This window comes from Protopterus annectens, chromosome 5.part0 (assembly GCF_019279795.1).
Source record: "Protopterus annectens isolate FY-2018-M chromosome 5.part0, PAN1.0, whole genome shotgun sequence".
In the NCBI taxonomy this organism is placed as follows: domain Eukaryota; kingdom Metazoa; phylum Chordata; order Ceratodontiformes; family Protopteridae; genus Protopterus; species Protopterus annectens.
The window spans coordinates 728,959,151-728,973,115 of record NC_056735.1 but is presented as its reverse complement, the minus strand read 5'-3'; the positions used below and the strand labels follow the sequence as shown (position 1 = coordinate 728,973,115).

At 36.6% G+C, this 13,965-nt stretch overlaps 1 protein-coding gene across 5 annotated transcripts in view; it reads right to left on the bottom strand.

Moving 5' to 3' along the window:
- CLCN4 (chloride voltage-gated channel 4) overlaps window positions 1-13,965 on the bottom strand; it is a 449,930-nt gene that overhangs the window by 326,054 nt on the left and 109,911 nt on the right. For all 5 annotated transcript variants that reach the window (XM_044072575.1, XM_044072579.1, XM_044072576.1 and 2 more), the window contains exons 3-4: window positions 12,475-12,626; window positions 421-520 (exon numbers count right to left, since the gene is read on the bottom strand). In XM_044072575.1, the coding sequence (XP_043928510.1) occupies window positions 421-520; window positions 12,475-12,626 (252 nt within the window). The remainder of the gene's footprint in view (window positions 1-420; window positions 521-12,474; window positions 12,627-13,965) is intronic.

Here is a 13,965-nt window from a genome sequence, read left to right as displayed (position 1 = left end):
GGTTAACTGCTTTCTTACTGGATGGAACTGATCATCACATAATGTGAGAAAGTTATATAAAGAGTCATAGGAAGAACAGTAAGAGAAAGATAGCAGGAAGCCCATCTTCCAGATTCCTGATTCATTTCTATGAAGACAGTCCTTATATATTGTAACACTGTATATTCTGAAAGACTTGGATCAAACCTCACTAGATAATGACCTATTTCATCTACATAACTGTTAGTAGTATGTATACCATTCAGTGGAAAACAACCATTAACATAACTTAGAAAACAAACTGTGGAGAAGCCAAACAATGGGATAGGTAGAGTCAATAATACAGAGAAAGAGTTATACTACAAAAAGAGCATAAGCACCTATATTAAAAAATGAACATATCATATCTCATAACAGTAAGAGACTTCATGTTCTTCATACCTGCCATCAGGCCAATAAACAGCATGACCACCCATCCTGACCAGGCGTCCAGTAGGCTCTTGACAAGTTCCCACATAGATTCTTTACTTTTCTGAATGATCTGTAAATCAAAATAAATGTGTCACACAAACCTCTCAGCACTTAGCATGTTGCTGCAGTCAACAAATTCTCTACTTATCTGAAACAGATATACATCCATTTTACATACTTCTCAACTGTTCAGATTTTTCAGAATGTCCAGACTTTTGCCTCATATTTTAGGTCTGTTCCTCATAAAATTTGTGGTTTTCTGGCAAATCACTGAGGACTGAAGTCACTAAATAATGACATACATTTGACTTCACATCTTTCTAAAAAAATGTGCAACTTTTTAAGTTTATAGGAGTAATATTTAAAATCTGTCCCTTTTTTGGGTTTTTGACCCCCATTATTTTAGGCTTTGTCCAGATTTCTTGCACTAAGACATTGAGAGACATGATCATTTATAAAAATAGCTAACAACAATTTGGAATCCCCACAGGGACAATGATTAGCAATATCAGTGCAGATATTCTTTAACTGTTTTGTTTCCTTCCCACAATTTCCTGGTGTGAACTGATACTACAGTTGTCAAGGAAAAATATTTGTTAAAAATAAACGGCAAGGAAGGAAAGTGATGCCCTCAACTTGGCACTGTAGTAGGTTTGTATGACTTGTCAGGAAAGACAAATAAGGTAATGTGTATAGACCTAAGGAGCTAAGAAGGATTTGGAAAGAGATGAAGAAACTAGTGATGTGGACTTTTCAAAGCGAAGCCTAGAATCTCATAAGAGCTCAGTGAAAGAAGTATTTTGTTGAAGAGTGGTGGTATAGTCTGTTTATGTCCCAGAGGGAATTAAGCGCAAGGTTTCCCTATGCAGAGACTACGCAGTATGCCATAATGAGGAACAACCAGAGCAAGTGCCAGTGACATAGAGGAATAAAGCTCTGACTACAACCCAGATAATGGAGGTCAGTCAGAGGACCTGGGTATCTAGTGGCATCAACAACGGCAAGGATGAATGTGCCCATCCTGGGGGAGGGCAGGGCAGGATGAGAACAGTCATAATCCCTCAGAGGAAGGGCAGCATTTCATTTCCTTTTGTGAGTGCAAGCAGGCTGCATTCTATTAACTGTAGCTGACTAAAAGGAAGGATTAAAATAAAATAATGCCAACTGGAGAACCACAAATGGAGGTTTTGAGTAACAATGGTTTGAAGTGGTGGCTTCATGATTTGAGGGTGCTCTGTGCAGGGTGATACTTTACATAATGAGTGTCTGGTGTGTCCACCTTTATCTCATTGGCTCTATGGTTATCAGCCCGACTGTCATTCGAAGGTGGCCGGTACGGTTTCACATTTCGGTGCTGTCATTTTCTAACAGCTAAAATGAAACATTTTCAAAGAGTTTTTAGGAATATCTTTGTATGATGCAGCAAGGTCAGAGGAAACAGTGGCACAATCAAGTCCTGCAGACGCACAGACAATCCGTAAAATGGCAGGGCAAAGGCTCGCGAAGGAAGGGGTGGAGACAGTGACTTTTGATAATGCCTTTCTTACTGAACCAACATAGTGTGACATCATCTTGGACTATTCAGCTGACCTTTAAATATTTAACTTTAGTTCCTATGAAGTTAATCAAAAACATGCTGACATTCTCTCTAAAGGTTTCACTTTTGTTACAGCTAAGAGGAGACAACTTGGTTGATGAAACCTCTAAAATCCATTAATGTATTAGGAAATTGAATTTTAAGTTATTATTCGATGGCAATGAAGGTGCAGAATCATGGTTGAGATCATCGAGTGTTTACAGCCCACCCTTGCACCCTGCCCTTTTGTTTCTTGAAAGAAAAAACTCCAGCTTTACTCCGTAGCATATCGCCTACTCCGAGGTGATCTCTGCCTAACATATAAAGCTATGTCAAACCCAGAGCTGCTGGACATGCTACACCTAAAGAAATCCCAATCGCTCCAAGCTACACGCTCTAGGGACCTAAACCTTGTCACCACAATAAACAGGACACGCTGGACTGATAGATTCATGTCCCAGAGACTTCCTATACTCTGGAACAAGCTACCCATCTATGTCAAGCAACGTTCTTCATTAGCACTCTTCAAGAAAAATCTTGATGAGTGGATGGGAAATAGGAAATACATCCCAGGGATCACTTCTGTGTCTCTGCTGGACAGTGGCAAAGGAAAATAACTTTCTTGGGTGGCGTAAGCTATGGTACCTTGCTGGCTAGGCTTACGTAGGCCCTTGGGCCGATAGCCTAGTACCTACCTATGAACCTATGAACCTATGAATATGTGACTTGGATATGAGATCCCTGTGTAAAGGACCTCCTGGATTTAAACATACAAGTGGTTCTAATATTTCTGATGCTGATCTTAAACTGTTAATCCTCTTGAAAGTGAGCAAGGTACATGTTATGAAACTGGACAAGGGGGGTGGGGTGGTCCTTATGGATGGCATGCAGTACATGGAAAAAATGTATGCCATATTGACTGAGGACACATATGAACAGATCTCAAAAAGGGAAATGAGTCTTGCATTTGTCAGGATTAAAACAATGTTACATGATGTGCTTATGCAAGGATAACTTTCTGCACATGGATACATATTTCTACATCTTGAAAATCTGATAGTCCCTACTATTTTTGGTTTGCCAAAAATACATAAGGATCTTGCTGTCCACCCAATGCAGCCTATTCTTGATGAGAGGTACTCTGTGACATCCATGTTGGCAAAATTTCTGACTTTCACTTAAAAGATGTTTTTTAAAAAATGTTCTCATTTAATAGGGACTCATTGGATTTCCTTAAAAAATGTAATGAATTGAAATTTGATGAGACAGCTGTCTTTGTGACTATAGATGTGAAAGGGCTGTATAAATGCATTCCCCACAGCATTGGTCTTGAATGGTTTGCGGAGTTCTTACACACTGAAACAGATGTGCCCCAGGATAGGGTGAATCTCTATGTTGAGCTTTTGTCAAGTGTTTTGCATAATAATTTTATTTTGCAACCTGCAATATTTTTTGCAGAAAAAAGGAATAGCCTTAGGGTTAGCCTGTGGTTAACTTTACACAAATGTCATTATGTTACAAAGGGAAAAACGTTTTGTACTCAAAAGTAAATATACAGATTACTGGCATTTATATACAAGGTACTTTGATGATTTGCATTTAGTCTGGAAGAAAAAACAGGCTATGATAGCAAAACTTATCCAATATTTAAATAACACAACAGATTTTTTGCAATTTTACGTATAAAATATGGCCAGACTGTATTCATTTTCTTGACATTTTGTTAGTTAAAGACTACGAAAAATGTATGCATACCTCTGGCATTTACAGAAAGGTTACTTATTCAAACAACTTTCTTCATTACTCTAGCATACATCCCTTTCACCAAAAGAAAGCAGTGGTGAAAGAGCAATTTGTACATGCGGCAAGAATGGTTATTTTGTTCAAAGAATTTTTGAACATCGGGGATATGCTGATAATATGAACTGATTACCTGGGAGACTTTGTTGATAACATATTACAAGAAGTGATACAGAAAAGTAGAACCTTGCATTTTGCCCCCATTCTTGCTGAGGGTAACCAGGGTGAAAATGTGGTCCATGAGTCCAGTTTGGACATGGTTACACCTGTGAATTTAACATGTGCCAGCAGTTTGATTACTACATTTTCTAATTACAGTAGTGCTATAAGAGTTGTATTTAATATGAACAGGGCTGTATTGCATGAATATGCTGGGGGTAAACAACTGGGAGAATGACCGTGTATATTTTTAGAAAAGGTACCTTGTTAAAATGCCTGCTTCTCTACAAACAAAGGGCATGTTTAAATGTCATAACTGTAAAATTTGCAAACATATTGCTGTTGGGGAAAGCTTTATTGTTAATGGGAGAAGGGTTTATATCCCTGATAGATTCAACTGCCTAACAAAAGGATAGTTTATATCGCATTATGCCAGAGGTGTCCATGCTTCTATGTAGGTAAAACCAAAAGTTTTTTAAAAGACAGAGTTTATGAACATTTGAATGATATAAAAAAGCATAATGAAAAAAATTCACTGGCTAAACATATTCATATTTACCCCAACCATGTTTTCAAATTTGTTATAGTCAAACAGCATATTGAAAGTGGCAGGGGGGTTTAATATTGGAGAAAAAGCAGCTTGCCTGGCAACTAGTATTAAATGCAGGTTGTGCACCAGGCATTAATGGTACAATTTCCATCTCCATCATATTTTAGATGACATGTTTTAATGTTTTAGTTGTTTGTATTTATGTAATGTTTATAAAGGTTTTTAAGGTTTGAATATTGTGTTTTAACTAATTTTGTATAAAATGGTTAATGTTTCTTTTAAATTTTTGGTGGACTCAGTCACATGATTTGTTGCAAGTTTTTAAATAATAGCTTAATTTTCTGTATTTATCTGAGGAAGTTTCGAAGTATTTGTGATGAAAGTATTTATTGTACAATTTGTTTTGGGGTTTGTATAATAAACCTTTTTTGTGGTGTGAAACTCTTCCTTCTAGTGCCTTTTGTACTTAACAGTTTGTACTTTTTTTTGTTTGGTTATTAGTACACTTGTAAGTATCCTCATTTTTGTCCAGTGGAGTACTATTTTTAATCCATGAAAAATAAATATTAAGAACAGCATGGAATGCAAGTACTAGACTTCTTTTACTTTAACATTTGTTTGAAGTGTGACCCATTAGACAAAAATGAATGAGCAGAGCTCTTACATTTGGCTGTCAACTGTAACATTTCTGCAAGATTGTAGAGAGGATCAAGGAATTAAATAACTTCATTTCCATGTGAAAAAAAGTAATGTACTGTACTACAAAAATGGCTTTTTAGCACCCTTTGGTTAGCATAAATCAGAGTAATTCCATGAAAAAGAAAAACTAATAGTATTTCTAGAGATAGGCTAAAAAGCCAGTACTGTCATTGTAAACACACAGAAACAAATATGCTCATTCGTTAAGTTAATGCTGTGTCACAATATGGGGGCACAAACTACATTATGGAAACAAGACAAATAAACTAAAACAAAAAAATCAAGCCAGCATGCCAATCCCCTTTATGGTCATTCTTGTGTATAACAAATTAAAATATAATATAAACACAGAGATGCTATGGTGCATTATTTTATCATAGAATATCAAGATTAGATGAAAAATTTCTAAATTTTTCGATATTTATTGTCACTTGTTCATCTCTAACACATATGACAAGAAGGCTGAGGTTTTCATTTAGATGCTTTAATACATAGAAACACATCAGGATGGATAGCACCATCATAAAATACAAACAAACTGGTTAACGGGCAGTCCTTACATGCATACATGCTTACATCTCAACAGCTTACTACAAAATGGCAGTCTAGCTTGCACGTGCTCAGTATTTGTACACTTGTGCATGCCCTTGGATAGCTTCTTAAAGGTATATACACAAACACATTGATCTACATTTATGTTGAATGCCCCTTTAACTGAGAATAAAGTCTCTAACTAAAGGAGTAAATTATACTGTACTGTTGATACAGGGATTGTGGCATACCACAGGGAAGGTACAGGAGATTTCACAATACATCAGTGTGAATGATTTAAATAAATGAGACAACCTGTATTGTTTTTTCATCTGAGGAAGTATTTTACAGAAAGTGTGTGAAATGTTATTCTGGAACTTTAACTTGACTGAAGATAAGAGGGGGTTTGCTGACAAACTGCATACCTGTGGCTTGCCGCTTTAGAGGACATGTGTTCAAATATATTTCAAGTACTCACTGGCAACACCTTAACTAGAAGGAAAGTAGATATGGTCAAATCAGGTCAGAAAGCCATGGGCAGAGGAGTAGGAATGGCCAGGGTGATACAATGATGTGCAAGAAGAATTATCACCCACAGAGAGTCAGAAGTGCTTATCCTTCTTTGAAGGTTGTCAGTAATGTGTCGCCTAGAGTAGTGTGTGAAGTAGGAAACCTCACTCAGCATTTAAGAACATAGGTGAGTAGTGGTGCAATTTTACATATAAAATATGGCCAGACTGTATTCATTATCTTGACATTTTGTTAGTTAAAGACTATGAAAAATGTATGTATACAAAAACCGTACATGTGTGGCAAGTCCCTTTCATCCTTCCTGTGCATTCCTATGCACCAGAAGCAATAAGAGAAGTGGTAGAATAGCATATTAGTACAGTCATAAAGACAAGAGGAAGAGGAGGGATGTGATAAAGGATTTAAAAACCTCAGGGGAGTTATGTAATTCAAAATTATGTAACAGAACAGAAGTCACAATCTGAGAATACAAGATGTATGTCTCAAAGGGGATATAAGGAAGCCTTTTTTGCCGAAACTGTAACAGATGATCGCAAACTGACTAGCATTTCTAAAAAGATATTATGGTTAAATAGACTAATTAATTCAATAATGCATGTGACACAAAGCAATTCTTATAAGAAACTGAGGAAAATAAGAGAGTTTTTGCATTTTTTATTTATTTTTTTTTGTTGCACCAGGACCTTGCCTTGATGACTCACTCTGACACTCAGTTGATCCATTTGTTCTACTGACAGAGGGAATGAGCACCCACCAGTCTGGGCACCAGCCATATGGCACATTTGTCCCCACCTGAGATTCCCAATGAACTCTCTAGTCCCTGTCAAGAGATGGGTGGTAGAGAGCTTGCCAGTTTGAATGTCCTGGGGAGTGGTTTACCATCTTCCATTTGGGAGTCCCCTTCATTTTGCAGCTCTGACAAGCCTGCTATTGTAGTGCCTTGAGGAGAAACTTACTTCCAAATCCTGTTGAATTCCCCCTTAGCTTACTAGTGCTAAGTACTGCGACTGTGCAGGTTCGGCTGGTTCTGTCTCCATTGCGTAACACCTAGCACACCCTCTAGGTTTCACCTTATTTGGTGAACCAAACCATTACCCTCTGACTAGGATGGGTGAGAAATCAGCAGACGCTCACTTCTGTCTTCCCTGGTCAGCCCTAAAGGTGCACGAGGCACTAATCAAACTCAGGTTACCTGCAACATAGTCAAGGCTTTATCCCTCTACATTATGCAGCTGACTAAGACGATTGTTAATTAGACTTTGCAGAATATCTGCTAGGTAGGAAAATTGGAATACTAAGTGGAGCAAACTCCAAACTATATGATGCCAGTAATCAAAGCTGGTGTTTGTGCCTGCAACGTAAAAAAAATGAAATCTATGATCGCATTAAATCTCTAAAGTGTTCAAAAATATACCATGCAGTATTTACACATTTGTTATCCATATGCTTAAAATTTTCATAATTTAAATACTTATTCACAACATACAATTGGTACTTCACACAGAATTACTTACAGCTATCTTAATAAAATATCAGTTGTTACATATTTTACCTGTTTTCTAGTAAGACTTGCTTAATTCTTACCAAATGCCAATATGTTAACTAAGGCTTCTGGTAAACGGGCCACTTCCTATTTTATGTTATGTAACTCATCTTACTAGCTGATTTCTATTCTCTGTTCCTAAACATGACATAATCTGTTTTATTAAATATTTTGTAAATAGATGTCGCAGGGCTGGCCACCTGGAAGTGTAAACCTTGGCACTAGATTATTGTCACTCTTGAAGTGACACCCTGAGCCCATGTGCAAAAATGGGAAAAAGGAGCCATGGATGAATGGCTGGATCTAGCATGGAATAATCTATTAATGGTATACGTTTTACATGTTAGCATCTTCCCCAACATCATTCTGACAGTTAGGATGTATTCCAAAAGGAAAGGCAATCAAATCAGAGCTAAAAAAAATTATATCACGGTAAAAGCACCTGGCCTTGTAGTGTCAGCTGACTACCCTTCTCTTGCAGTTCCAGCCACACCTCATATGTTGCATTCCTAACTCCTTCTCAGCCTGTCCCCTCTACCTTAACTTACTTCACTCAGCATATCACAATACTCTCAGCCTCATCATTGAAATACTATGTGAAGAGATGCTGCTGCAACTACACTTTTTATGTAATGCTCTATTTTGTATTTATATTTATTTATTTACTTGGTAATCACGCAAGTAGACTGGTCCGAAGATCCTTTTTAGTCATGACCCCGGAAGATCCCTGTTGGTGCATACACATATTACATTGACACTAGTCACAGAGGTATTATGCAGATGGGTACAGCAAGGAACAGACAAAATGTACATTTATTAGAAAGATCACAGCAAATATTACACTGTTGTTAAGTTACAAAGGCACTTTATGAATATCACCAAACACAAAAATAAAATAAATATATCAACAGCGAGAAAGAAACAGTAGATATGGTTTGCACCATCTGAGAAGTAGTTGTTAGCCCTTTAAAGCATAAAAGCATGCATGTGTTGGCACATTCATTAACATGTATTTATTTTTTATTATTAATTAATTAATAATTTTTCTTGTGTGTGTGTGTGTGTGTGTGTGTGTGTGTGTGTGTGTGTGTGTGTGTGTGTGTGTGTGTGTATGTGTATACCACTTGGTCTGACATCCTTTGCCACTGTCCATTCTTAAATTCACATTGATGAAGATGATCACATATAAGTAGTCTCCATCTCTTTCTAATGTAAAGCCTGTTTGAATGATTGAAGCATTGTACACAAGCAAGATTACTCTTGGTCTATATATTCACCTATATTCACAGCTACCTATCATAGCATGCTTGCACTAATATATTGATAACTGGATAACTGTACATTTAATTATATGTAATGAATGATGCTTGGGGAGCACTCTTGTGGGACTTCACTATAAATATGACCTCCCAAATTGGCATTCCAGGTTTACAAATGTACATAAATAAAGAAATAAAGCTCACAAAACCTGAACTGTTCCCTACTGCATGAATGCAGACATATATATTTCCCTATAAAGTTTTGGATATGGGTTTACTCGATGCTCGGCAGACCACACATCATCCTACTACCGGACCTGACAGATGACAGATATATAAAATAAAATACACTTCCAAACCATTTTTGCAGAGGGGGAGGGCTGTGTCCCCTCCATTCCACAGTGCAGGATTTTGCCTCCACACCCCCAATTTACTGATCAAATATACCTCTGAGATCACACCACTTTGGAAAAAAGAGATTATTTCCCTTTCTTCTGAGTCAGTGCAACATTGGAGGTACTATTTTCAGAGACTGGGGTTATGGAGGAAGGTTCCCCACATTACAGGGTATAAGCATTTAAATAATGCTGTAAATTACTTTAATGCACCAAAACATTTTAGCTGCCAATGGAAAAATCATCAATGGTAGATTAGTTACAGATCATTCAATTTCATCAAAATAAATTAGAGCAGTAAATACCAAAAGCAGTGCTTTTATAATCATGTCCATTTGGAAAGCCTTCTGTATTTCAGCTAGGCTATATTTGTCCTTATACAATTGTAGCCAAATATCTTTCATTGGCAATTTTTTCACGTAAGGATGTAGCTTGACATATCTATTCTGGATTCAGATCTCATATTGTTGTACCTCCTCCCACTTGTCTATCACTTAGAAAACAGCCACATTTGTCCAAATGTCGTCCCTTATACAAACAAGAAATATTCTCAGCATTTACAGCCGTTACCGCCAGTACCATAAACATGTTGTTTTTAGTGATTATTCCTGTATCTAAGTATGACGTATGCAGATTTTTTGATCTACCATTTTGTCATTAGATTAAACAATTCTAAATGTCCTTGGACCTGAGAAATAATATTTCTGAGAAATCCTCATAAAAGATGTACTTAACTGAGTACATTGAGGATGCCTGAAACTCTCTTATCTTCACAAATACTTTTTTTACATTGCAAGTGCTCTCTCAAATCAGTATCAGTTTTTACTGGCACAGATATCACTATTTTTCACATCCTAAATGTTTAATATCTTTGTCTCTGACTCAGCTACACTGCATCTTCACCAGTTCTCCATTCTTCCGCTCAGGACTGTGGTGTAACAAGGAGGCTTTGTTCCTGGGGCAACACATGCATACACATTTTGCATCTCCTAGCCCCTTCCTCAGATTCCAAATAGCCCTGCCCAGACCCATTTGTAAACTAAGTTCCCATGCTGTTGCCTGTTTACAAAACAACTGCATTTTATGCCATGTCGTACATCTTAAATATGTAACTAAAGATATAGCATGTAGAACATGTAGTAAGATTTTCGGACTCAACTCCATTAACTAGCTAGGTGGTAGCAAGCATACTTCACTCTGGACACTTTTACCATCTTTGCTGGTTCAAATGATGGACAGTAATGTGAGGGATTAATGTAATGACTTCAGATTAAAGTGCATTGCTACATTTCTTTCACTTCCTCTTTGCATCACAATGTGTAGTTGTGCCCAGATGCATTTCTTCCTAGCATTCCTAATTTCTGTGGTCTGTTTCTTAATAAGGAGTTTTATGAACACATTATTAAGGATATGGTCACACAAATGTGCATTACTCTTTGGTCACATTGACACAAGGATAGCATAGGGATGTGTCCATAGAATTTAATTGATGTACCAAAGTGCCTGCATCGGATACAGCTATTAATGTCTATGGACACATCCACATTCAATCACTATGGTGACATTACCAGAGGACTGAGTAGATTTATGTGGCCACATTCTTAATAGGAAAAATTGCAAAGCTTTTTTTATTAAGAAATGTGCCACATAAATTAGAAATGCTGGGGGAAAACTGATACATGTATGAACATGAACAATGCACTTTAATGTCTGTATTGCCCAATAATGCTTCCCTTCAAGACTTCTCACTTCCTCCTCCCCCAGTGTCAAAGATAACATAGTATTTTTGACTACCATGATAACTACAAGCCATCATATAAGGGTTTCATACCTCAGCCCTGGTAACAAAGTCCCTTAGCTTTGTCTTTTATGTTCCCCGATATACAAATAATTGTCAAAACATTTAATGCCTACATAATTAAGGCAATGAAAGCCAACATATGTAGTTTTTGTTACAAGAATGTAAAGAAGATCATTGTAAAGCTATTTTGGAAAGGAAGACAACATGGGGATATATTTGCTGAGTGCACACTTCTTTCCCATTGGCATATTGAAGCTGTAGGCCCAAATCTGTTCTAATGCATAACTCAGCCTGCAAACTAGGCACAGAAAACAAGAACTGAAATGAAAAATGGAAATATGGATGAGTGTTAAATAGAAAAGGGAAATTATGGTGCTCACGTTGGAAATAGATAGTAGCTTGGTAACCATTTCATTTCTGTGGCAGTAATAGTAAACTCCTTCCACTTAAAAGCAAGAGTGTTTTTTTTTTTTTTTGCCAAAGGATTTGTAAACATCTGAAGAATGTCATGTATTACATGTTTAGTATACGATGGCATCAGTATTTCTTCTTTGCTGACTCTCTGTCTGCTTGGGATGATAAAGTTACATCTGGTTATATGTGAAACCATTTCTTCAAGAGTTCACACATACTGTTAAACTACTATGAACTGATATGTAAAGAATTACTTGTACACAAAGTTCACTTACATACTAAATGATTTTGAAACTTCTGAATACTATTTTCTGAGGGCTTAAGGTAGTGCCTGATTACTGCCTTTTTCATGCATAATGTTTCAAAATTAGCTGTTGCTTAAAAACTGCATGTCTTTCGGCTTTCCTGGTTAGGGGTTGACTTGAGCTCTTCCTCAGAGCTACTGCTGAAGCAGCTGTTTTTCTGTCAGTGGTAAAGATACACCCATTATTGCAAACTGTTCTGAGTGCCAATTTAGCATATGTCGGAACACACATTGTATGAAAACATTTTACAATAGATATTTTATGTATGCAATATAGATATATATAGATATATATTTTGTGTAAATGACATTTTCATGGATCAGTGTTGGATGGTGAATGTTCCAGAATGCAAACTTTTTAAGCAGAGAAAATGATATTAAGGATGAATCTTGTTCTATTGCTCCAACAACCAGAACAAACACTTAACACTAAGAAGCAAGTAATAGGAAAGGTTCACTTACTTTCCTGTGTCTGTCTGTGTCACGGGATTTCTCTCTCAGCCAGTCAATAGTATGAAAATCCTCATAAGTCCCAACATCAGGGAGTGGGTCCTCTAAGAAGTCCATCAGATTACCTGACCCATTCATTTCACCTGTGTTAACCATGTTAGAATCTAAAATATTAAGGATCAGAGAAAAAGAAAGAAATATTAGTATCACTGTTAAACACACATATACCCACATACATACAATCACATGCACGTGCACGCACAAACATGCACACGTATGCACACAAAGGGATCACCATGTCTTTACCTGCTTGTTTTTTGTTTTGTTTTTTTGCCTTAATTTCCTCAAAGAAAAATAGCATGAAAATCTGATTAAACTATTAACATGAGAAACTATTACTTCTTTAGTGGTCACTGTAAACATAATAAGCAATGCTGCTTAATTTCATCGATGATTTCATTAATACAAGAGACTATTACTTCTTTAGTGGTCACTGTAAACATAATAAGCAATGCTGCTTAATTTCATCGATGATTTCATTAATACAAGAGACTATTACTTTTTTAATGGTCACTGTGAACATAATAAATAATGCTGCTTAATTTTATTCCAGTTAAAGTTAGCAGCTGTCTCTTAAAAATAATCGCCTTTGTAGACATCCATTACAAAGGCAGGTAACTTGTTCCAGAAATGAAGAAATATTTTGAGTTACACTCTCTTTCTTGTACAGTTTATAGCACTACTAAATGTAGAAGTAATGGTGCGTGTAGTGGACTGAACCTCATGCTACCTCACCCACCCTAGCTGTGTTATAGGGACACAAATGCAACCATTCCATTTTTATATAAGTAGTAAATCAAATGCAAGCTCCTACTGTACATTGTGTATACAACATGAGAGCTAAGATACTGAAGCCACTAAAGTGAACATCACATTGCAGTCTATAAACTTTCTCAGAAAGCTAATGAAACGTAAATGATGACAATGTGCTCAGTATAAAATCTGACTAATCATTTATTTACAATAACATCAATAAGCTTTTCCATGGTAAGCATTTTTGGTGTAGACCCCCAAATCCTTCTAATACTGTGAAACTATGCTCAGTATGAAATCTGACAAACAAGACAAATAAGGGTACAAGTGAATTACCATCTCTGATTTTAATGTTTCATTATTTTATAGTGCTGAATCATTTATTTACAATAACATCAATACGCTTTTCCATGGTAAGCATCTTTGGTGTAGACCCCCAAATCCTTCTAATACTGAGAAACTGTAACAGTGTTATAAACAGGTAATAAGACAAGAAACAAAGTTTGTACTGATTATATCAAAGGTACCTTGATAGAACCATTTATTCTTAGCATTTTCTGTAGCAATGTCACTTTCAATTCATTATTTATGTATTTATTTATTTATTTGACATTTGTTAACGGGGGGTGTCTGACTGAGCTTGTGCCCTTTTTCAGCGGAGGCCCAGGGAGAAAAGCTCCACAAAGTATT